The 24,647-nt window shown below is 37.6% G+C and overlaps 2 protein-coding genes and 1 long non-coding RNA gene across 6 annotated transcripts in view; 2 read left to right on the forward strand and 1 right to left on the reverse strand.

The window, feature by feature from the left end:
- The window catches only part of ZRANB2 (zinc finger RANBP2-type containing 2), an 18,371-nt gene extending 13,075 nt beyond the window's left edge, over positions 1 to 5,296 (forward strand). The window contains exons 9-11 of one of the 3 annotated variants that reach the window (XR_014252571.1): positions 1,624 to 1,782; positions 2,843 to 2,912; positions 3,433 to 3,529. Coding sequence is in view for 2 of the 3 variants with exons in the window: in XM_082421063.1 (XP_082277189.1) it covers positions 1,624 to 1,782; positions 3,433 to 3,496 (223 nt within the window). In the remaining variant the exon portion in view is untranslated. Of the gene's footprint in view, positions 1 to 1,623; positions 1,783 to 2,838; positions 2,913 to 3,432 lie in introns of all 3 variants that reach the window. The other 2 variants (XM_082421064.1, XM_082421063.1) reach the window with 2 other exon arrangements.
- LOC309641455 lies at positions 3,732 to 15,200 on the reverse strand. The gene is made up of 2 exons (XR_014252614.1): positions 15,088 to 15,200; positions 3,732 to 14,515 (listed from the first exon to the last, which is right to left on the reverse strand). It is a non-coding gene; the product is annotated as an uncharacterized lncRNA (long non-coding RNA).
- The window catches only part of PTGER3 (prostaglandin E receptor 3), an 84,415-nt gene continuing 74,322 nt past the window's right edge, over positions 14,555 to 24,647 (forward strand). Inside the window, exon 1 of one of the 2 annotated variants that reach the window (XM_082420782.1) lies at positions 14,555 to 16,697. In XM_082420782.1, coding sequence (XP_082276908.1) covers positions 15,804 to 16,697 — 894 coding nt within the window. In that variant the 5' untranslated portion in view covers positions 14,555 to 15,803. The remainder of the gene's footprint in view (positions 16,698 to 24,647) is intronic. The other variant, XM_082420781.1, reaches the window with a different exon arrangement.

Here is a 24,647-nt window from a genome sequence, read left to right on the forward strand (position 1 = left end):
AAATAAATTGAGATATGCAAATAAAAAGTTTACTCCATATTTTAAAAGGAAGAAAAATAACTGCCTCAAAACAGATTTTGTTTTGCATGGCAATTGTTTCAATATTTATAGAAATAATTTTGTCATTTATATTAGATGAAGTTTCTGGAGGGTTTTACTTCCATTTATCTGTAATATAACAGAATATTGTACACAGTATGTATAGTATGTAAGAAATATAGACACTTCTTAAATTCCACAAATTAAATCAAGAAGTTTGGTTGGTTAGTCTAGGTAGGATGTGATCTTAAAGTAAGCATTCTTGTCAACCTCAGGTTGCATTTAGTTAGACTTGCAGAGGGAAAATAATTTGTAGAGAAGCAAGTGAGAAACTAGCTTTTAGTCTCTTGAAGTTTTTTCTAGTCTTGGTCAAAATATACTGCCTTTCTTTTTAATTTAATTTGTTTATCTATTAAAGGCAGCTAACATGAATAAGAGATCAACGAAAATTCCACTTGTGTGGAAGTACACTGAAGTGTAGTGGTAGCTATTTTAGTAAAAATAATTGCTTAATAGCTTATTTTAGAGCCAATCTGTAGCATTAGAGGGCAACTGTAATTTGAGAACATTAAGGAGAAAAGAATGATATGCACACTTGTATTAAGCCAATACAAAATAGAGAGCAAGTGAGATTATTGTTATTATTATGTATTATCAATGTTTCATTTCTTTTATTTGAGTGCTTCTTAGGTGAAGATCCTTAAGTCCTTCCCTTTGGGAAGCACTTTAATTAAGGTTTACAGAACAGCCTTCATATTCTTTTCAAACATTTTTTTTCATTGCTTATAACTTTCCAAAGAATTCTCCTTTTGGGCTTTCTGATTTTATTTTAAGCCCAAAGGTGAATTTTTTGGGAAGTTTGAGCTAAATTACTTCAACCAAAATATGTAAATGAAGAAAAAAATTGTATTTAAACATTTGCGCGTTTACCTCTGCCTGAAACATGTGAATGTCAACACTTCATACTTCATGGATAGTAATCCTTCATAAAAATAAATATTGTTAATATAAATCAAGTTTTAAAGTTATTCATTTTATTTTCCTTTGAATACTTAGCGATTTAATAGCTACTGTTCTTTGTCATTTTGTCCCCCTATTCCTGCTTTTTCTACAGCAGCTTAACTAATAAGTTGCATAATTCCACAGTGAATTGTTATGCTTACTTTCCTCAGGAAGTTGTATGATACATATTTTTCCCCCAAATGGAAGGATGTAGTTTCTAGACATAAAGTCATGCAAATGCCCAACTGTTAGCTTTGCTATTTATGTATACTTTAAAATGAAAGCCTTAAATTTTAAAAGAAGAATTTAATTCTACTTTAAAACATTAAGCTGGTTTTTAATTGTAAGTAATGAGCACTTATCTTAGAATTTTTTAAAGTGATGAAATTAAAGTAAATTATTTAAGTAGAATTATTTCATGGTTGAACCAGAAGTCTTCTGTTGAGTAAGCAGTAAGTATTCTTTCTTATAAAATTTTTATAGTTATAAATTCTGTTTGTTTATTTTTGGAGCTATTAACTAAACCATCTGCCTGATTTCTTCTTTTAATGAAATGTTTGATTTGTTTCTCAATCAATGAAGATCCAGCTCCAGGTCCCACAGGGGCTCTTCTTCCCCACGAAAAAGATCTTACTCAAGTTCATCATCTTCTCCTGAGAGGAACAGAAAGAGAAGTCGTTCTAGATCTTCTTCATCTGGTGATCGCAAAAAAAGACGAACAAGATCACGGTCACCTGAAAGGTTTGGGTTTCTGTAGAAATAAGAATGGGTGTTCTTAAGTGTGTTTAATAGAGTAACTGAACTTCTCAGTCAAGGATTAGATTTTCATTATCTCCTTCGTTCCCACTTCAAATTATTCTTTACAACTTTGGACTTCAAAAAACAGATAATTACTTTGTTTATCCTTTGTGCTTTGATCAGGTTGTTTAGAAAAGATCAAACCACTCTCTTCACTATTTGATCATTTTGTTTAAATTTTTATTTTCATATATAATTATTATAGCCAACTCTCGGTTATTTCTGTCTCTTAAGATTTTAATTCAGAAGCTGTGTGTTGACGTAATTTAGAGGTTGATTTTTATAAGTATTAATTTATGCTATTGATTTTACATTAAATATTAGAAACCGTAGGATTCTAGGGCATCTAATAAGAAAATTAACTATTACAGATCATTGGAAATCTGTCCTAATTTAAATATGTATAAATGCATTTCCACAACAAATTATTGTTTCGTGCCCTTTATAAGGAAATTTTTCTTGTAGCTAATACATTTTTCATCTTTCAGTCCAAGTCCTTTTTTTTGTAGAGAAAGACCTTTACTAGATTACTTTATCTGTGTTGACATTTTTAAAAGTGGGAAAGTGTGTCATCTGTCAGCCTTTTCTGCAGCAGGCTAATTAATTATTTGGATTTATTATTTTTCTCTTGGTTCTGAATGTCTACATAGTCATTTTAATGGCTTCCTTAATAATCTTTGCAAATTTTTATATCCTTTCAGCTTGTGAAAGTAAGGATTAGATAAAATCTGATTTTTGCTGTGTTCAGTGCTAGGATTACCTCTACTTGTACATAATGACTGGTTTTGCATCTTCCCATTTTGGAGTTTAGATGTTAAGGTTACACACAAGTAGTCTCATTTCTGTGCATTTGTTCCTTTGTAAGAAAATTACTCCATACTTCAATGAAACTCATTCTGTTGCTTTTTTTCCACGTCTGCAAATTTTTATCTTAGCCACATATAATCCCCCTAGTTTGTTGTCATCTAAACTTAATGAACATGTTCTCTATTCCATAAGCCAGGTGATTGGTGAAAACACTAAACAACCCTGAGCCCAGGGCCAACCCCTCGGAACACCACTACTTTACCCAGGTTGATATATTGCCTTATTCATATTAGCTGCATGAATATAATCCTGTAACTAATTGTACAATCATCTTGTGTGACCTAGATTTCCAAAACATAATTATTTATGGATATATATTTGCATACACAGAAGCCTTGCTATATCTATTTTACATATAGACTTACCACATTATATACAGTGTATCAAAGAGAACGATTAAGTCACGCTGCCATCACCAAGTTTATATGTCTTTGTTGTATTAATCTGTAGTTTTATACAATTTTGCAAGGCTTTCTTTCATTACCTTAAATAATTGAGAGGTGGCTATATCTTGAGAGATTTTTAAATTATGATTGCACTGCTACTGGGCTCATATCCAAGGTCTAAGTACTAGTTAATTTTATGTGTATAAGTTTATATCTCAGATTTTAATTATTCCTCTTACCAGTGTAATGAGGTTTAATTTTCATATTCTCAAAGTCTTATGAATGCTGATATTCAGCTCCAGCTTACCAGATTACCTGCTTTCTCCATTATGTCTTACAGGCACCACAGGTCACCTTCTGGATCATCCCATTCTGGTTCCCGTTCAAGTTCAAAAAAGAAATAATGAATTAAAATTTACATCTTAAAAAAAAAAAAAGTCCAGTACAGTGCATGAAGCATATTTTTTAAGAAGTTGGTGTGTTACTTGGTCAGAAGTGCTAAATCTGCTAGTAGAGGTGCATGCCATTCATTGCTTTTCAGAACAATACAGCTGTGTTTATTTGTGAAATTAAAAGTAAATGGTATTTTAAGCCATAATGTCCCAAAATAGATGCTTTGTTTATCATTCATTATTTACAACCATTTGCTTCATTTAAAACCATCTCAGCTATAACAAAGTACTTTGTTTTTTAATTTGAACTCTTGGTTTTCTCATCTCCAAATATGAGCATTACCTAGGCTTGTCTGGACTTTGGGCATGGAAGCAAGACTGTGGTAAAGTAGTTGGAAACAATCTGTTTATGTTAATCCGGGAAAAGGAGTCAACCTGTTTATGTTAACCTATGTCGAAGTGATTCTTATTAACTAGTTGTAAAACAGTCAACTGGAAATTTCTTTATTTTGAAATTCCCTATGTTAAGGGTGCCTTAGAATCATTGTTTCTCTTTTATCCAGTTTTACTTTTTGCACCACCAAGTTTAATACAGAAAAGTTTTGTGAATTGGAGAGGAGAAAGGTGTTATTTATTTCTCCTTTTCTGACACGTAATTTTGAGCAAGAATGCCAAACAGTTCATCTCTTCTCTACTAATATGGTTGATGAGAAAAACATCTTAGTTTAAAATGTTTAATATTTTTAGGAGCTTTGTGTGATATCCTTTAAAAATCTAGTTATCACATTATAGGCTAGACAGAGTTAAATCATAGTTAATGAGGAACAGATTGAAGAAAGTTTTTTAAGTATATTTCTCTTTGGGTGAAAGACCAACAGACATTGTGAATTTAAGTGAACATTTGCTTTGAGGTGTTTAACTTTAAACACATTGCATAAAATTTTCTTCTGAGTAACAAATGAATGCTTATTTCCTCATGACATAAGCAGAAATAATTGTTCCTATTCACTTGAAATTACTTATGGCTTAAAATACTTTCAAGGTTTTTTTCTCAAAATTAAAATCTGGTCATTTGAGCTCTGTTCTGTCTTCTGGTTTTAAAAATGGTTTCTCTTAACAGTATCTTCAGTGACAATGCAAGGTAAGTATATTAAGGGAAGTTGACAGTTGTGCTTGGGAACTTTTGTCATGGGGATCAGTATCCACATTTTTTGTTTTGGGCGGGGGGGTTGTTTGTGTTTCCTTAATATTAATGTTTACTGCAACTAAAAATTAAAATGTTTTAAGGTACTTAGTAGACAGACCAAAATTATATTTGTTTTTATTTTAAAATGAGTGATTTTTCTCTTCAACTCATCTAAAGATGAAAGTGAAATAGCTTACGTAGAAATATTTTGATAATATTTTTACAATGAACTTCCCCTGCTTTTTTTATGTCTTAAAATTTTCTTTGCTACATTTACTGTAGGTTGCACAAGAACTTTTACTCTCTTGTAATTGTGCCTCAGACTTCTTGAAAGTCCACCTTCTAAATTGCCCAGATGATCTTCTAGATTCTACATGTTGTCGTTGGTTTATTCTTGTGCTTTCTGTATTTAAATCTTTGGCTGTACTAATAAGTAAATGCAAGGTTATAAATTTAGCTAATAGTAGTTTACAGACAGTTCAAATGATTATGATTTTATTTGGTTTAACTAAGCTGTACTAGTTCATTTCGTAAGGAAATGATGCTGTAGACAAATGTAAATAAAGCTTGTGAGTCGAGCATCAAGTGGTGTTTGTTAGAAATAAATTAGAATTTTTAAGCTCTGATTTAATGTTCCTTTTTAAGCTATTTACAGTCTGGTTTGTTACTTTTGATTGTGCATCTTAAACTCCCTATATTCACTTACCCTTTATGTAAGGTCACCTTATTTTTATATATGAATGCTTGGTTTAAAACATTCCAAAGCCATGATCACTATAACCTTGGACACTGAACAATTTTTGTGACTTTTTTTAAACAGAAGTGTACCCAAATTAGTTGAGTACTTTATACCAGAACATAACCTTATTCCATGTGGCAAAAAACATGCCATAGTGTGCTTCCATTGAAACTGTCACTTTATAGCACTCAACAAGTATCCCTTTTAACTGCCAAGGGTTCTTAAATTTCCATGTGGAATCCTTCATCTAAACAACATTGAATGGCTGGTATCTGGTAATAAATGTCCAAGTTCAGAGCAAGCTCTAAGCATAAGACCATCTCTAGGCATACTTACCAGGGTAAAACTAATCTTTGATTTTTTTTTTTTTCTCATGTTTTCTTCTTGATATTTGGCATCCACAGCTAGTGTTGTAGATGCTGGTGAGAAGGTAGGGAATTTCTCCCTTCTGCCCTACCTAAAAATTTTGACGTAATCGTTAGTTGTTTTGTTTTGTTTTTTAATAGAAATATCATTATAGCTTTCCTGAACTGGAAATAGTTTTATTTCTGGAAAAGAGTGGAGAGTTTTAATTAAAGACAATTTAAGGTATATAATAGTGATTTGCAGGCTTATTCTTCCTGTCACCTTTACATACTATAGTATATCATCCCCTGTTTTACAAAAAGGAAGATTACAGTTTAAGGAAATTAAAAACTTGCCCAAGGGAGCCATAGGAGTAGCATAATGGGGATTCAACCCCAAGTCTAATGGTAGATTTCAGTATTACCTCTAATAACAACCAAATAACATGTTTGAGAAGATAAATGTTAAGCCAAAATGGTCAGATGTTTTTTAATCTGATTTAGTAAGAAGGTGTTAATTTCAGTCATTTATAGGTAGGTAGATTGGTAGACAGGCATACTATTTTGAAATAGTGGGAAACTCCCACCCAGTTTCCACCATGGTTAGCATATTACCCTGTCATTTTGTCAAAACTAAGAAACCAACATTCATGTATTACTGTTACTTACAATCCAGATTTTGTTTGAATTTCAGCATTTTTCTATTACTCTAATCCAGGATACCACATTACACTTTTTTGTCACATTTCTCCAGTCTCCTCTGGTCTGACAGTTTTTCATTCTTTCCTTGCTTTTGATGACTTTGACAGTCATGAGGAGTACTGGCTGGGTATACTTTAGAATGTCCCTCATTCTGAGTTTGTCTGGTTTTTCTTGTGATTAGACTGGAGTTGTGGGGTTTTAGAGCAAATACCACAGAGGAAAAGTGCCCTTCTCACCACATCATGTCAGGGATACATGATATTCATATGACATCACTGGGGATGTTAACCTTCATCACTTGATTAAGGTAGGAATTGCCTGAAATCACCATTGTAGTTCATTTTTTTCCCTTAATTTATTCCATTCTTTGGAAGCAAGTTACTAAGTGTAGCCCACCTCTAGAGTAGGGATAGGGAGAATTCAACTCTACCTCCTGTGGGGGAAGGCTGTCTACTCATATTTGTAATTCCTCTGTTACAAAGATTTGTCTCCTATTTATTTACAGCTGTATGGACTTCCGCATATTTATCCTTTAAGTGAAAGTTCAATGCTATGTTATTTTATTGCTCAAACTGTTCCCAGCTTTGACCATTGAGAGTCCTTTCCGGTTGGCTCTTTATCCTTTGACATGCCTCCATTCTCCAATAAAATGGAAGGAAGGGAAGGAAGAATTGTTGAAGCGGGAGCTTTATCATCAAGTAGGTGAGGGAATAGAATCTAGACCTGTGGTGGTGGTAGTAATGATAGCTTTGACCTTATAGTATCAGGAAGGATGAATCCAGGTAGCATTAGAGCCAAGTTTGTAGTCACTGAGAGTGACCAGTAAACACAGTTGGTTTTTTTCCCTAGCCACATTGAACCACATGGATACTTACAGGAGGGTAGAGGGTGTTGTAGCATTGCACACTTATTAAAAGATGAACGTGTGATAACTCATAGTTCCCAAATGCCTGTATTTAGCAAAATAAAAGGTACTAGCATAAGAAAAATATTTATAATAACTGGTAACTTCCTAAATATATAAATGAATGATTAAAGTGTGTCTAAGATGAAGAATGCTATACAGCATTATCCAAGAGAATAAGAAGACCTGGGGTTTGAAGCTAAAATATATATACGACAACCCCTTTCCAATAATCTCAAATCTAGTGGGGGAGTGCTCTTATAAAAATACTTCATGGTGGAAATAAAGTCTGCTAAAGTGGGAAGAAAGTCAGTCTTGTCTGAATGAAGAGGCAAACTCTTAAGGAATTGACTTGAGCAGTCTTGAAGGACAAGTTTATTGATGAATAAGGTGAGCTTTAATTTCTATCTACACTCTTCCCCTGGAGTCAAAGAACCAGATTTGAATTTTTACTTCATGGTACCTGTATGACCTGGGACATCTTTATGCCTCACACACAAGTATACAGCAAATATTGGCTATTAATTTCACTCCCTACTTATGTTTTCAGTTATTTCATATATACTAATACTCAAATGTTTATTTCCTACTTACTCCTTTCTACGGCACCAGATCCATTTCTCTCACTGCCTACTGTGTATCTCCTTTTAAATATCAAACAATTTCACCGTACCTAAATTCTCCCCATGCAATCTGTCCATCAAAGCTAGTATATTTCACATCAATAAACACCATTATCAGTAACTTGGGGATCCTCTTAGATTTCTCTTTTGCCTCCCCACTCCATACCGAATAAATCTGACTTACCCTAGAATCGATAGTTCTTAACGCTCAAGCCCGCACTGCTCCACTACTGCTATCACTGCTTTGGTTTATGGGCTGAGATAACTACAGTTGCCTCCTAAATGGTCATTTGGCCTCCAGTCCTGTCTGGCATATATAGTAGGTTTTCCACAGTATTTACTAAATGCTATTTAACCAAGCAGTGATCCTTTCATTACTCATACCAGAGTGGTCTTATTAACAAGCAGTTTCTGTTCATGTAATTTTCCTTGCTTAACATCTTTCCTATGGGTTTCAGGATTAAACTGAAATCCTTTGTGTCACCATCCCTCCCCCCAGCCCTGCCAATTCCAGCAAGCTTGGGCACATAACCTGTATAGCTAGCCACATGAGCCATGCTGAACTACTTGTGATAGATTTTCATCCACGTACAGGTTTCCTATGCCTGAAATGCCCTGCACACTCCTCATTACCATCCCTTTTTCACTTGGCCTTCACGACAATTCAGAACACTAGGATGCCGTCCCTGGTTCCCGAGTTTCCATAGGAATTAGGTGAATTTCTTGAAAGGCCTTACCCAGTATTTCTAGACCTTTCAGTGTTCTCTCACAGCAAGCACTCGGTGTTTGACAAGGGTGTCAATATCTGTCATGTTTCTTACGAGGTTTTAATATTTTTTTTTCCTCCAATGCTACCAATAAATGCTTATTCTTTACTGGAAAACATTTGATGGCAGGAGTTTTTTCTTGAAGTTATATCATGACAGCCTTTTACCAAACAGGTCTCATTTTTTTTTTCTATTAAAGTTTAATAGGTCCATTTCTTCACAAGCTGATAAGGTTTGAATTTACTTATCCAGCTATGCTTCAGTGTAGTATAGAATCTGTAGAAATTGCATGTAAACGCTGTTCATTGTCCTCAATGTTCTATTTAAAGTATGCCAACTTAACGTTTATTGTAAACAGCTTAGATAAGGTTGGAAACAAAGCCTCACTGGTATACATTTTGAAATCTGTTTTAGTTTCTTTTTATATCACCAAGGACAGAAGCACTAAAAATTATTCTGGAAGTAAGGTTTTTTGGTCAATTATTGGTTTTTTCCTAACATGTCTCTGCAAAAATACTAACCTAAGCAACTTTGCTTATGAATTGGTAAATTGAGTTCCTTTAGAATGTATGACTCTTGAACTAAGTGCATTGGGGTGCATCATATGCAAAATAAGCAGTGAATTTAAAAATTAGCCTTAGTGTTCTGGTGTAGGACCAGATAATAGAGGTCAAAATGGTTTAGTGTGTGTTAAAATAACTGTCATAAATGTACTTAAGTCTTTAGAACAGTAAACGTATTATGTACTGGTTATAACCATGTTTAATAAGTATGGCTTTAAGGCCTTAAAAGCTTTTAATAGAAGAAAATAGCATAAAATATTATTCATTGATAACTACACCAGTGAAGTTCATTTTACTGGCAAAAATGATTTGGACATTTATTATGAGAAAAGTAAATTATAAGTTATTTGCTCATTAGTGAAATGAAAACCTGAAAATCAAAAATGGAAGTGATTTGGATGAAACGAGTCTGACAAATTAGTCTTTAATTATATTAATCCTCTTAGAGACATTATTACCTCTGTATACAATCTACCTGTTGACTTCAAACCTGCTGAAAATGTTGCCTTTTCAATGATTAAATACTTCATATCAGAATTCTGAGGAGGGAAGATAAATCATGTGCATTCTTGTAATTTGGAATCTGTGGCTATTAGAGCTTAAGAATTTTAATGTGATTCTAGTGACCATGATCAGAGAAAATGAAATATTTGCAACTCTGTAAATGGTGTGGTTGGAATCACAAAATTGCGTTGCCCTTTATTACACTGTTCTTAATACATTAGAATCACCAAAAAGGAAAGGTCAAAAAGTGTTTAGTTTATTTTATTTAGTTTAGTTTATTTTCTACCAGAAATGAAGACCACATAAGTACTTCTCAGGCTACATATTCAGTGCTGCAGTACCTGTAGTACTAAAAACCCTACAATGGAAAAAATGCTGAGAGAAGATTGGGACGTTTCACTTGTAATAGTTATGTTTTAATATTTTCCCCAAATTAATAAATGAGTTTAAATCCTTTCAATTAAGTTAAATCCTTGAGTTTAAATGCTTCTCACAAAGCATTCCATATCAAGGTCTAAGCATAGACATGAAGAAAATTAGAGCAGAACTATTCATAATCAAATTGTTTAAAGCTTGTGATAAAGATGAAAAGCAGCCAGAGAAAAAGATGTTTATAGAGAAATCATAAGAATGACAGCCAGCATTGTCAGAGCAGTGCAAACCAGATCGTGCAATTATCAGCCTACTATTCTATATTTACTCCTTCAAGAATATAAAAATACCAATTTTTCAGCTACTCAAAAGCTGAATCTCTAATACAAAAAGTATTGAGATTCTTTTGGCAGAAGAAAACTGGTATCAGATGGAAATTGGGTCTACACAAGTAGCACAGAAAGTGCTATGTGGCTAAATATAGTTATGGGTTTTTTTCCCACTTACTATTTAAGTCTCTTTAAAAGGTAATTGTTTAAAGCAAATACACTGCGAGACTTTTATGTACGAGTAAAATATGCAGCAAAAATTGCTCACAGGTCCAGAGGGGAGAAATGGAAGTGAGCTATTGTAAGGTTATACACAAAGTTGTAGGCATCTTGAAGGTAGTCTGATAAGAGAGATGCTATAAAAGCAACCACTGAACATAACCAAGAGTTATACATAATACATTTATAAAGGAGGGAAAAAGTGGAATCACAAATAATGCAAAAGGAGGTAGAAAAAGGAAACGTGACAGAAAACAAATAGGCTTGTAGGTTTAAACCCAACCACATCAATGATTGCATTAAATATAAATGATCAAACACCCCCAATTACAAAGTACTGATTGTCAAACTGGATAAATGAAGCAAGACTTACATGATCTTACAAGAAACCCACTGTAAACATAAAGACAGGTTAAAAGTGGAAGGGTGGAAAATATAATTCTAGTAAAAACAGCAAAGAATAGAGGTAAAGAATGTCACGTCATAATAAGTCAATCACAAAAGCATAACAAACGTTTATGAATGTTCTAGTCTTCAAAATATATGAAGCAAAAATTGATAGAACTGCATGGCAAAAATAGGGAAATCCACAATTAGAGATTTCTACACTTCTCAGTAATTGATAAAACAAGCAGGAAAGTCAGGATATAGAAGATGACAAACTATCAATCAACTTGACCTAGTTGATATTTATAGAACACACTACCCAATAACAGAAATCATTCTTTTCAAATACACGTGGGACATTTATGGAGATAAAGTAGAGCACAAACAAGTATATACATACTGTATGATTCCATTTATATGAAGCTCAAGAACAGACATTTAGCTGTTGTGATGGAAGTCAAAATAGTGATTACCTTGTGGGGCATTGTGCTGGTTATTGATTGGGTCGGGGCACAAGAAACCTAGGTTGCTAGAATTGTGTATAAATCTGGATGGTGGTTACAACTGTGTATATATGTTTTTAACAATCACTGATCTATAGAGTTAAGATTTTTGCACTTCGTGTATGAATGTTATACCTCAAAATAGTATTCACCTAGAAATACAAATAGCGTAATAGAATAGAATAAGAAATTACAGAGAAGAAGACACACCTATATAGGAGTTTTTCCAGCACCATTTGTTGAAAACATTTTTCTCTATTGAATTACCTTAACACTTTGCTGAAAATTAATTGAATTTGTATTTATGTATGTGTGTATACATATCTTTGTATCTATATCTCTATATCTATATTTGTGTATCTATAAAAACATAAATATACTAAGAAACAGCAGCAGCTGTCTATCACAGTAGAGAAAATGTTGGCATTTTGAATCCAGGCACTGCCAAAAGAAGCCCCCCAAATCAATAATCCTCAGAAGAAAAAAAGTGGAATCCACGGTCACTACAGTATATGAACTTCAATGTCCAGTTTTCAATTAAAAATTACTAGGCATGTAAAGAAACAGGAAGAAAAGTTTGGAGAAAAGGCAGTCAATAGAAAAGGACTTAGGGTACCCAGATGTTTGATTTAGAAAAGACTTAAAGCATCTCCTTTATTTTGTTGAAGTGCTAATTATATTGATTAATGTTTGAGTGCTACATCTACCTTGGGTTCCTGAGATAAATCTTATTTGATCATGAAAACTGTACATATTTTTTCCACTCTTTCATGAAAACTGTACATTGTTTTTAAAATTGTGTTTCTTATAAGATCCTACCTCCATGGCAAATCACAAAAGCCACTGAGATTAGCATTCTTTCTTCTGTTATTTTGGGTAAAAAAAAAAACTCAAGAGTTTTGCACTAAAATATAAACTCCATAAATGTAGAGACGTTTGTGTTTTTCATTTGTATGCCTAATGACTAGTATAGTGTCTGACATAGAGTAGGTGCTCAATATTTATTGAATAAATGACTTAAAAACATGCTGAAATTAGTAGTTGGCTCTGTGGAGTAAGAATTGCAGAAAAGGGCCAGATTGTATGAAACTAGTTATTAATTTTTTTATCTATTTTAATATTTCTTAATAGAAGTTCAGTAGAAGTAAATAGAATAAACTCATCAACACTCGCTAAATATTGACATATGTTGTGAATTTTTAAATGTAAGATACAAGAGGGGATTTAAATTTATGGACTAAAATTACTTCTAGGGCATAATATCAGTTAAAAATATATAATGGGTGAATACATGCTTTAAAATCTTTTTAAAAGTTTTTGAATATGTGGTCTTTCAATTATCTGACTCTATAACTTTAATCCTCACTGGTCTATTGATTAAGCAGACACTCGAAGACAGAATGACCACAGTTACGTATTAATGATTTAGGCCCCTGCGAAAGATATCAGAGGTCCCTAAGCAAAGCATATATTTGTTATTTACAAATTGCATAGCATGTTATTAACCTTTTGGGCACTAGAGGGTACTGGTGTTTCAGACCAACACAATTCAGACTTTTTCTGCTCTGACACCAAAAAAATGGCAATCAGAATCCAGCTGCCAGCATTCTATTGTGTGCCTCTTCAGTTCCCCCAAATTACTTGTTTGCAAGGTGAATAGCTACAGCTTAGGATGGGGTGGAGCAAAACACCAAAAGGAGGAAAGTGTTACACAAAAGATCTTAAATGCAACACATTTAAAGCATTGGTGTAGAGGTGAGTTAAGAGAGGCTAACAATTCTTCGATAACTGTATGTCCTTATGCTTGTATCTCTTATGAAATCTAATTTGTGTATATTGCAATGGGGGAAACAAAAGTTTCAAAGAAGTCAAATATTCATAAATAAAAATGAGAATAATTTTTGATGTAACTGGAGATTGGCTTTGCTTTCTTTGATGTATGAATCATAAAAAGGTCTTAAATTTTAAAATACATAGTTACACTAGAATTTTATTGCTGTAACATTAAATTTTGATATGTACTTTCATCCCACTGTTTTGGATAAAGCTTGTTTGTAAGAATACCATCAAAATTATTTTACTTTTCAAAGGACATTTTAGAAAAACATTTTCCCAAGTATGGGTTTGAGAGTAATTAAAACTAATAAGATGAAAGTTTGGGGAAAGATTTAAAAGGTAAACCACTTCATTCCTTCCTAGCTATTCTCATTAGAAACATGACATTTAAAAGAGAAATAAATTTCAAAAAGTGTAAAAAATTTTAACAGTAAAACACAAAGTGAAATTAGTGATATGATTAATGTATGTTGTTAAAATAGAGTTTACATTACATTTTTGCTTTTTTCTCCTTTAAAAACTATATAGCCCTATAATGTTTCTTTTTTTTTTTTTTTTTCAAACTCTCATACAGAATCAAAACAACAGCATAGAAAGAAAGAATGCAGGGGAACATATTCCATTCTCATTTCCTACCACTGATTTACACCCAATAACAGTATCAACATGAAGAACTGAACTGACCGGGGCTTGCTCTGAAAGTCAAGCTGAAGTCTGAGTAATGGTCTTCATAGTGCTATATGATTAGGTCTAATTTCTTAAATATGAGGAAAAATGAAGTTTGTAAATAATTTTTAAAATCTTTTCATTTCCCGGTCAAGATGAAGAGGCAGAAAAACCAGGCTTTCCCTAGATTTGAGAACAGCTGGTCTTACCACTGATTTTCACCTGTTGAGAGTGGTTATGGTACCTATGTAAAGAACACTGCTTCAAATAAGAAGATGGAGACTGGAGAATTGCTGAAAGACTTGGGCACATCCTTTAACTTCATGGAGCCTCAGTTACCTCACCTTAAAAGGAGAATAATAATAGCAACAGGACCTTGGAGGATGTCTGGAAAAAAATGGGAAAATGGTTGTGAAACATAAAATATTGGCTTAGTAAAAGATGTTACTAGGCGATTCTGCCCATTTTCACTAAATGTGAAGGCCTACATAACATCTAAATGCAATTTCCAGTCCTAATTGCATAGAAATGGACCAGGGGTGGAGAAAGATGGTTGGAGACTTTGTAAGAACTTGCCTTTTTCCTACGCCCCACCCCGCCTTCACTCCCAAAGGCAAGCAGCCTTTGATTTCAATATCTCAGATGCACTGAGATAGTGAAAGAGTGAGGTAGTGAGTGGCTGCCACCTGCCTCTAGCCACTTTTGCCCTAGCTAACTTTTTTTTTTTTTTTTTTTAATGAAGGGGAAGAATTTAGGCGGGGGATGGGGTAGGTTGGTAGTTGGGATTTCTTTATTTTTGAATTCGACCGTCTGATTTTATTTTGTTCTCCTGTACCTATCCCCTTAAATCTCGAGGCACTATTTTATAGTTTCAGTGCGCCCCTGGGGACAGAGCGACTTGGCACGCTCATGATCATGCTAGAGTCCCGAAGCAGAAAGGGAAAAATGTTCGGGCTCACCTATGCAACGGGAGAGTGGTCTGCTTAGATTGCGCAGCGTCAGGTGAATGACACTTGCCAGCGTTACAAAAGAGCTTCAGGAGGAAGACCTGTTCCTTGCACGAGCGTCTGTGGATGGAGAAGGAGGAGGGCCGGCGCTCAGGTCCGCCTTGGCAACTTGGCTGAGGTGGGGTAGACCCGGGAGACACTGTAGCCCCCGCCGCCCACGGACGCTCCTCTGGCAGAGAACCGGAGGAGGCGCGGAGCCGGGCACGGCGGCCTGGCTGGGCGTCCGCTCCGGCCAGGAAGGAGTTGGAACATTTCGAGAGGAGTCCTCCGGGGGCTTTGCCGAGCCCAGGCGGCCAAGGCATTGGTCGCGCAGCAGCCGAGAGAGGCGCTCAGTTTCTGCCGCACCCCCTCCCACAGCACTTTGGCCGACACCCACGGGCGCCCCGCCCCCCTCGGGCTTATAGAACCGGCCGGGCACCTCCGCACGCCTGGGAGCCGGATGCTTCCCTGAGCCGACGGCGCGGCTGCCTGTGTCGCCTGAAAGCCCCGCCGCCGCTGCCAAAGTGGCGAAGTGAGGCGGCGGCCGAGCCCCGCATCATGGAGGGCAGCTCCGCCGCGGCCCCAGCCCCAGGCCTGGTCGCCACCGACAGCCGCCGCCTCCCGCGTCCGGTCTGCCGGCTCTCGTCGCTGCTCTCAGGGCTCCGTTCCTTCCTCACCTCGAAGACAGTATGAAGGAGACCCGGGGCCACGCGAGTGCCCCTTTCTGCACGCGCCTCAACCACTCCTACCCCGGCATCTGGGCGCCCGAGCGCTCCGCTGAGGCGCGGAGCAACCTAACGCGTCCCGCGGGGCCCGGCGAGGATTGCGGCTCGGTGTCCGTAGCCTTCCCGATGACCATGCTGATCACTGGCTTCGTGGGCAACGCGTTGGCCATGCTGCTCGTGTCGCAGAGCTACCGGCGCCGGGAGAGCAAGCGCAAGAAGTCGTTCCTGCTGTGCATCGGCTGGCTGGCGCTCACCGACCTGGTCGGGCAGCTGCTCACCAGCCCGGTGGTCATCGTCCTGTACCTGTCCCACCAGCGCTGGGAGCAGCTCGACCCGTCGGGGAGGCTGTGCACCTTCTTCGGACTGACCATGACCGTCTTCGGGCTCTCCTCGCTCTTCATCGCCAGCGCCATGGCCGTCGAGCGGGCGCTGGCCACCCGGGCGCCGCACTGGTACTCGAGCCACATGAAGACGAGCGCCACCCGCGCCGTGCTGCTCGGCGTGTGGCTGGCGGTGCTCGCCTTCGCCCTGTTGCCGGTGCTGGGCGTGGGTCAGTACACCATCCAGTGGCCCGGGACGTGGTGCTTCATTAGCACCGGGGCAGGGGGCAACGGGACTAGCCCTTCGCACAACTGGGGCAACATTTTCTTCGCTTCCTCCTTTGCTTTTCTGGGGCTGTCAGCGCTGGCCGTCACCTTCGCCTGCAACTTGGCCACCATTAAGGCCCTAGTGTCCCGCTGCCGGGCCAAGGCCACGGCGTCTCAGTCCAGCGCCCAGTGGGGCCGGATCACGACCGAGACGGCTATCCAGCTCATGGGGATCATGTGCGTGCTGTCGGTCTGCTGGTCGCCGTTGCTGGTAGGTAGTCCCAGGGCGTGGGGAGTTCGGGGTGGGAGCGTGCGCGCCGGCGGGCAATGGAGACTTTTGGAAATGCCAGCACCTGCGGGGATGTGTTTGCAAGCACAGAACTTTGGAGAGGGCTCTGCCTGTGCCATCTTGGTCGCGGCTTCAGAGCTGAGCTCCTCACTTACTTGCTGAGCACCTCCCAAGTGCCAGGCATCGCATTAGGCTCTGGTTGTACACGCATGGATACCACAAGGCTGCTCACGTTCTAACCGGAGAGAGTAAGAGGATACCCAGGTATCATTTCAGTGCTTGTGCAGAAATAGAGGTTTCTCCCGGGTGCATTGGGAGCAGGATGGCGATGACAACGGTAGCTCGGTGCTCTGGGTTTTCTCCTATTTCAAATACCTCTCGCACGCTGAGTCGATTTTCAGTCTGCAGAAGTACTTTACCTGCGACCCACTGCAGACAGGCACAGCCGTCTTGCAGTCTCTGAGCCACTGCTTGCCCTCCCGGAGCAGCCGGCGCTCACGTTGCTTACAGGCTCACTCCTGAAGGGAGGCAGGAGAGTGAAGAAGCACCTGCCGCTCGGGCAGCCTCAGCCCTTTCGAATTGTGCTGCACCGTCTCCCTCTAGGAAATGCTTGAACCGACAGTCAGCCAGTGGGCCCTGAGACCTGGTAACTCCCCCTGACCAGCCTTTGCTTGTCCTCGTGGCTACCGCGCAGGGCTGATGGCAAGGCCAATCCCTGGGATAGGAAGTAGACGTTTGTGCACTTCCCGGCTCCCCACGAGGGCCACAGCTCGGGAGCAAGTGAGTTTCCACACGCTCCTAGTCTAACGCTCTCTCTTACATTCGTACTTTCCATGTTTTCCTCTGGGATACTTTTAGCTAGACATTTTGTATAAGTGCTGTTTACTAATTCCTGATGAATGGTTGCTTTTTTAGGCCCCAAGCAGCCTGGCTTCGGAGATGTTCCTGAAAGAGCGATCTGGTCACTGTGACAGGGTTATAACAGATGATATATTGGACCTGGAAATTTATTAGACAGTTGTGAAAAACTCCTGAATCCCATGGCACGGTTTTCAGAACCCACCCACGTATATTTTTTATTTTTGTTTTCTTTTCTTGTCTTCTGTTTTTTAAATTTTTTGGACGGGCCCAGCAGCACCCAAGGTCTTACTTCCCCCCACCAGGGATGGAACCCGTGCCCCCTGCATTGAGACCATGGAGTCTTAACCACTGGACCGCCAGGGAAATCCCGTAGTTTTCTTTTTTTAATTGTGATAAAATACACATAACATGAAATTTGCCATTTTAATCACTTTTAAGTGTACAGTTAAATGGTATTAAGTACATTAACATTGTTGTGCACCATGTATAGTTTTAAATCCCTGGTATTTTATAAGAGAACTGTAGTTCCTTTTCCCCCTCACCCTCCCCTGCATTTGACAACAAAGATATTACAAAATACCTGTATTTAACTGGTGTAGTATATTTAGAGCAGGAGTCTTGTCTCCCAATCAGTAATAGGTGGTGACAAGGAGAGTTATGTTGGAACCTCATAGCCCACAAATCGCTGTAAGGTCTCAGTTCTGCATTCTGGGAGCTAGAACTTAGGCTGATGTCATCACCATGACTTATCAAAGCCAGCACCAATTTTAGACATATTTACTTCTGTGGTGTGTAGGTGACCAAATAGAAGGAAAAAAAGTTCTAAATAATAAGCACTTTGCTAAAGTTGATAATTAACATAACTTTAAAGGCAAACAGAGTATTTGAATTTTTCACAACAGTCATTTGAGTCCGACATATCTGAGTTTGTTCTATCACACTCTTTATATCTGTACTCTATATATCCAAGAAAAAAGGTAAATCATGCAAATAAAATGCTTACTCATACAGTTAACCAGACTTATAGTTGTTGTTGTTGTTTTTTTTTAAGTAGAAGAGAAACTATGTAGTGTGGTTTTTATTTCAAAACTTTGATCCTAATATGATGAGCATAGCAGCCTTAGAAGACTTTAGATCAGTTCTGAAAATTGCAATCTAGGATGGCCAAACTCACTCTCTTAAGAAAGACTGTATTTGGAATTCATCTTATTTAATTTCAATTAATAGCTGCAATTAAAATATTTGTTGGTTTGCTGCATTTTATCAGACACTTTATGCATTCAGTTCTCATAAAAACATTAAACTTAAAATAAATTCAACATGTCATCATATCAAAGAGAAGAAATTCATGGTTTCCAAAATAGGTATTTTTTTAAACTAAAGGAAATTATTCTATCTTCTGTTTTGTGCACCATTGAAATTAAATCTCCACCTATCTTCAGAAAGATCTACAGTACAAAGTTGGAATTATTTCAAAGGAAAGAAACTGGCAAAACTGCTTTCTTAATAGGTTAGGGAATTATAAGAATGAAAACACTAGAATTTAGTGAATTGAATTTTCAGTGTATTAATGTTGAAGTGAGAGATTGTCTTTTATACTTTTTTCCTAACTATAAAATATAAATTCCCTATGAGCTTTCTCTGAATTGGGCATAGGATACTAATCTAATTATCCAAACTCCTTACTTAAAAGGACCCTGAGTATATCTTATCTTGGAAAACTATCATGACTATAATAATATTCAGTTGTCATTGCTGAAAAACTTAGCAGAGTAGAGATACCATAATAAGAAAACATCCCAACTGCTACAAGTTCCTGCTAGCAAATACTTAAATTGAGGGTTTATCTATGGTGCAAACAAAAGCTTTTTTACCTTTTTTTCCCAGAAACTTTACAAAGTACAATAGAAAATGTGAAATTAAGTGAGACTACAGTGGGAAATGATGTCACCGTTGGCAGATGAACTACAGTTCTTAGTCGATATTTATGTGAGGCATCAAATTCTGTTGGAATCAGACAGTTGACTCAGCAATGCAATCTGTTTGACTTATTATTATCATTACATTTTTTTATGAACTACACTCACCAAATAGTCCAGTTGTTTGACATGATAGCCGAGTTTTCAGAAGCAGGAATAACCTGAAGCTGTTGTTCAGAGGAAGCCATGACTACATTTTATACTTTTGTACATCTGGTACTCCTCAAACAGGTAGAGCGTGGCTAATACTGTAGCTGTCTTAAAAATTGTAGATATAAAGCTAACTATCAACATTGTGAAAAGAGAGGTATGAGGAACAGAGTTTCTTGTCTACAACTTTGGAACTGGATAAAAGCAGTCTTAGAAACTTTTGCCTTTAATCTTGAACCAGCAAATTCCCTTCTCAACATCCACAGATGCCAACAGGGATGCTTTGATTCAAGGAGCTATTTTGCAATATAGATGTAATTTTTCTTTTAATTTAAGGATATATTTTGACAAAGGAAATTTGTCTTAAATATACTTCATGTGATAAATAGATGCAATACATTATTTTACAGAACTAATGCTATTTTATAGTATTAAAAAGTATTATTAAATTGCTAATTTTCTCTGCCTATTAATTTCTGCCATGTTCAGGGTGTTGCTTCAGGGAAAATGATTAAACATGTGAATCAACATTATAGGAAAAAACTTCTATAATTTGTTTTTATAAGAATTGAGATTACTCAGACTTTATTTTATTTTTTTTGGAGTTTACTGCAATACATTTTAAGCACCGTGGAAAGGATATTAAGTAGACTTATTAACAACTGGTCAAAGCGTTATAATCTGTTCAGAGAAGTAGAATTCCCACATTTATGAGTGAAACACTTAGAGAACAATACAAGATTGGATGTAATTAATAGTGCCTTTGGCTCTGGGAAGAAAGTCTCTCTGAATTTGCCAGAGTAGGCTTCCAGGAAGAATTGGGATGGCATAGCTTGACCTGATGGCTGAGAATGTCTGTGTCTGTGGACCCATCCCATGAGCACAGAGGGTGCACACTGGAACCACGAGAGGAATGGTTTGAAAAGGTTCCTGTGGCCGGATTGAGGTAGTTAGGATGAACACAGGATGAGGACCGTGTTCTTTTGCCAGTAGGCCATGGAACCTCTATTTTGGGGTTTTGAATAGGGGAATGAGTTTTCAAAAACATTGTCAGGGCTGTAGTGTATGGATAGATTTGGACTGGAAAACGGGAACGTGAGATCAGTTACAACTTGCTTCTGCAGGTGGGTTAGGCTCTAAGGGTAGATACCATGGGAAGAGATAAGTCAGGGAAAGAAAGGTAAGAGAGAACTAATGCTGTTAGAAATTGTCAATTTAAGGAGTGATTGATTCACCAAACATTTCTTACACATCTACTGTGTCCTATTCTTTGCGGTAAATATTTTCACATATATTACCTCATTTAACTGCATGCTGTGAGATTGCCACTATTTTCTACATCATTCAGATGAAGAACTCAAGTATAAAGAATATTAGAACCAGATTTCTAATTCAAGATATCTGACTCTGAGTTTATTTTTAAGTTTTTGTTGTTGTCATTGATCTGTTTGTTTAGCTTAGATAAAGGCCAGGAATTCTAGTCCTAATAGTAGTACTGGGCAAGTTATGTATCCTCTTATCTGTAAAGTGCAAAAGTAGGGCTAATAGATATCTAAGGTCTTTTTCCATTTGTTATGCTCAGGAGAATTATGAGAGATTTGGGAGAATCATGGTTTAATGACCCAGAATGAGAAATTTGGGAAGGAGACTGCTTGGTCAATTGTTTTTTTATAAGAATGGGGGCTTCTAGGGTTTTTGGACACCATGCGTCTGGAGATGGCAGATTATCTAAATGATATATCCAGAAGCAAATATAACTTGAAAGTTAATGGCATAAATCAGGGCTTACAAATGTAGATTTTTTAAATTTTGAGTTTGTCAGAGAGAGCCAAGAATTAAACAAATTCTTAAGCCATCATATTTGAAGAAATTCAGATGGTCTAGAGTTGTAGCATAATTGTGACTCATTGGCCTTTCTCTTTTGAAAAAGCTGTGAAGGTCAATAACTCAATTATGAAAGTTGCCATAGGATCAGTTTTCTGGGAATAACACTCAGGAATATGCACTACAGGCATTTGTAACAGAGGATGATTGATGATTCGTCTGGGAGAGCTGAGAGGTAGTAGTGAGGGGTACTGGGTGTCATGTTTCAGTTTTTAGTCCTTGCCTTACAGTGTGGGGAAGCAGGGAGGGAAGTCCTCCCTCAAACTCCTCACATACGGGTAGCATTTTTATAATCCACCAGGGTTCCACATGCATCTCATTCTTGCCTTGCAACGCTTAAGATCTATAACTGTAGCATGTCGCATTCCGAATCCCCCTTTTCCCCTCAATTCTTTATCATAGAGGTAAGTAAGAAGTTTGTATTTCAACTCCTACCATGCTTCTTGAGGATTATTAGATGGCCTCTCAAGTCCCCCTTTTCCCTAGAAAATTCCAGTTTTCATAGATTAATGAAGGTAACCAAAGAAGGAACCTAATTTTGGGGATTCCTCTTATATCTTGTCTCTTGAGTATATGTCAACATTTTATAGTAAACACAGTAATTCATTCTTACATAGAAATGACAGTTGAACAGCGTGTGACTTTTTTCATGAGAGGGACACACGCACACGGAAGTAGCACTATGGAATGGTGAATCTGTTCCCTTTACTCAGAACACTTTTGTCTCCATTTTCCCACTTTACACTTCACCCCTCAATCATTCAGCTATTGCTGCCGAGCAGTCACCCATCGTGGACTGGTTAAGTTCCCAAGTTAGCAGTCACTTTGTTAGAGGAGCCTTGCTTGATCCTCTCTAGAGGATCTTACTAACTGAATATCTGAGCACGTAAATCAAAAGACAGGGTCTGGTCCCAGTGACATACATAATTCATTTTGTGACCTTAGACAGTTTACTTGATATCTTTGGGAACTATTTTCCTTTTTTTCGTAAAGTAAGAGTAAAAATACCTACTCGGCCTATTTCACAGGATTGTCATGAAAACCAAAATAAATGTATGTGAAAATAATAGGGAATATTTCTTCCATATTAGGAATACTACTATGATGTTTTACTGGATGATAATGTTGACTTCTTGTCTTCAGATAGACCTTCCCCCCAGGAAACTGGAGAAGAGAGACAAGTGATGTTTCACAGCTTGATTAGTTATAGTTAACTGGTGGGGAAATGTGGTGGAGAATGTAACTTTTCAGAAAAAAATAAAATAAGAAAAATGGTGCATAAATTTTTACAAGGTACTGTAATTCATTCCCCCTCTTCTCCCCCTGTCGCCATCACTCTTCTGCATTCTCTCAGCTCTGGAATGCTTTCCCCCACACAGCTGCCAGGTAACCCTCTAAATCTAAAACATGCTGGATCCCATCTCACGCTTCCCTTGAACCTGGAGGAGTGCCTACTAACTCGTGCTCTGAAGGCCTCTGTCTAGAATGTGTCTCTCGTCTTTCCAGTCAGGGACGTGGCGTGCTCAGACCTGTCCTCATGTAAATGAGTCAAATTAATTATGCATCTAGTTGCTGTCCTAGGTCGAATTATTCTGCAGACGTCTTAAGGATAGATCCTGTGCCTTGGCTGTCCTCATCTCTTCACAGGTGATCAGGAGTGTTGGGACTGCACAAAATCTCCATCGCTGACTCACAGCCCAGAACTGAGTTCACACAAGCCTTAAATCAGACCAAAGCATGAGAAACACAGAGCTGTAAACTGCCTCACAGTTAGACCAGGTCCTGACAAGACATTAACATTATTTGCAATCTGCAAGTAGCACAAAGTGTAATTTTCCCATCCAGTGGCCCTCCCAGAATTCTCTTGGGCAACATTTATAAGGAGGACGTTTCAGTGGCTGATCTTGTCATTTATTCAAAATCTATATATTATTTTACCATACTGATTTTTATGATAGGTGTTTGAGGACTGTAAATCTAAAAATGAAAGATGGTGGCAGAGACAGAAGAGGAGGCTTGATTTTCCACACTTTAATTCTGTTAGAAATAAGGAAATTAGATACTAATTAAGGTAAGAATCATGTAATATAAGTATAGGATAAATTCTACACCAAATAGCATTACTATTTTTATAAATCTTGATAATACAAAGACAGAAGGCCAAATTGGAGCTGGAAGCCTATTTATTTTAAGCAATTATTGATCTAATAAAAATAAAGTATAATTTTAAAAATATACTTTTTACTAATCTTTTATTTCCTAAAAGTAAATTTGATCTTTCTGTCCCTCTTTCTGAATACTCAATGTGTCATTTTCTGTGGTTGAGAATATGCTGCTGTTGGTGAAATTCATGAAAATTTGGAAAAAGGAGTATGTTGTTAATGCTGAAAGAGAGATTCTGAAAGATACGACACGTCTTGAAAAATTCACCAGACAGTAGAGTGGAGCTTTCATTGTGGTCTTGATGTATGAAATTTCCCTGATAACATCCTGCTACCAACCACCTTGTTTGGGTCAAGTAGAGCACACACGTCCGTATTTCCCCAAATAGACTAGTGCCTCAGCAGTCAAAGGCACAAACAGCAGTTAGTGATTAAGTGACCTCTGCCTGTGTTTCGTAAGAAGAGCAAGAGAAAGTGGTTGCTTCCATGTCCTGGCTATTGTAAATAGAGCTGCATGGACCTAGAGTCTGTCATACAGAGTGAAGTAAGTCAGAAAGAGAAAAACAAATACCGTATGCTAACACATATGTATGGAATCTAAGCAAAAAATGGTTCTGAAGAACCTATGGGCAGGACAGGAATAAAGACGCAGATGTAGAGAATGGACTTGAGGACACGGGGAGGGGGAAGGGTAAGCTGGGACGAAGTGAGAGAGTGGCATTGACATATACACACTACTAAATGTAAAATAGATAGCTAGTGGGAAGCAGCTGCATAGCACAGGGATCGCCTCGGTGCTTTGTGGCCACCTAGAGGGGTGGGATAGGGAGGGTGGGAGGGAAGGAGATGCAAGAGGGAGGAGATATGGGGATATATGTATATGTATAGCTGATTCA

The sequence above is a fragment of the Balaenoptera physalus genome, assembly GCF_965194825.1.
Source record: "Balaenoptera physalus genome assembly, chromosome: 1".
Lineage (NCBI taxonomy): Eukaryota > Metazoa > Chordata > Mammalia > Artiodactyla > Balaenopteridae > Balaenoptera > Balaenoptera physalus.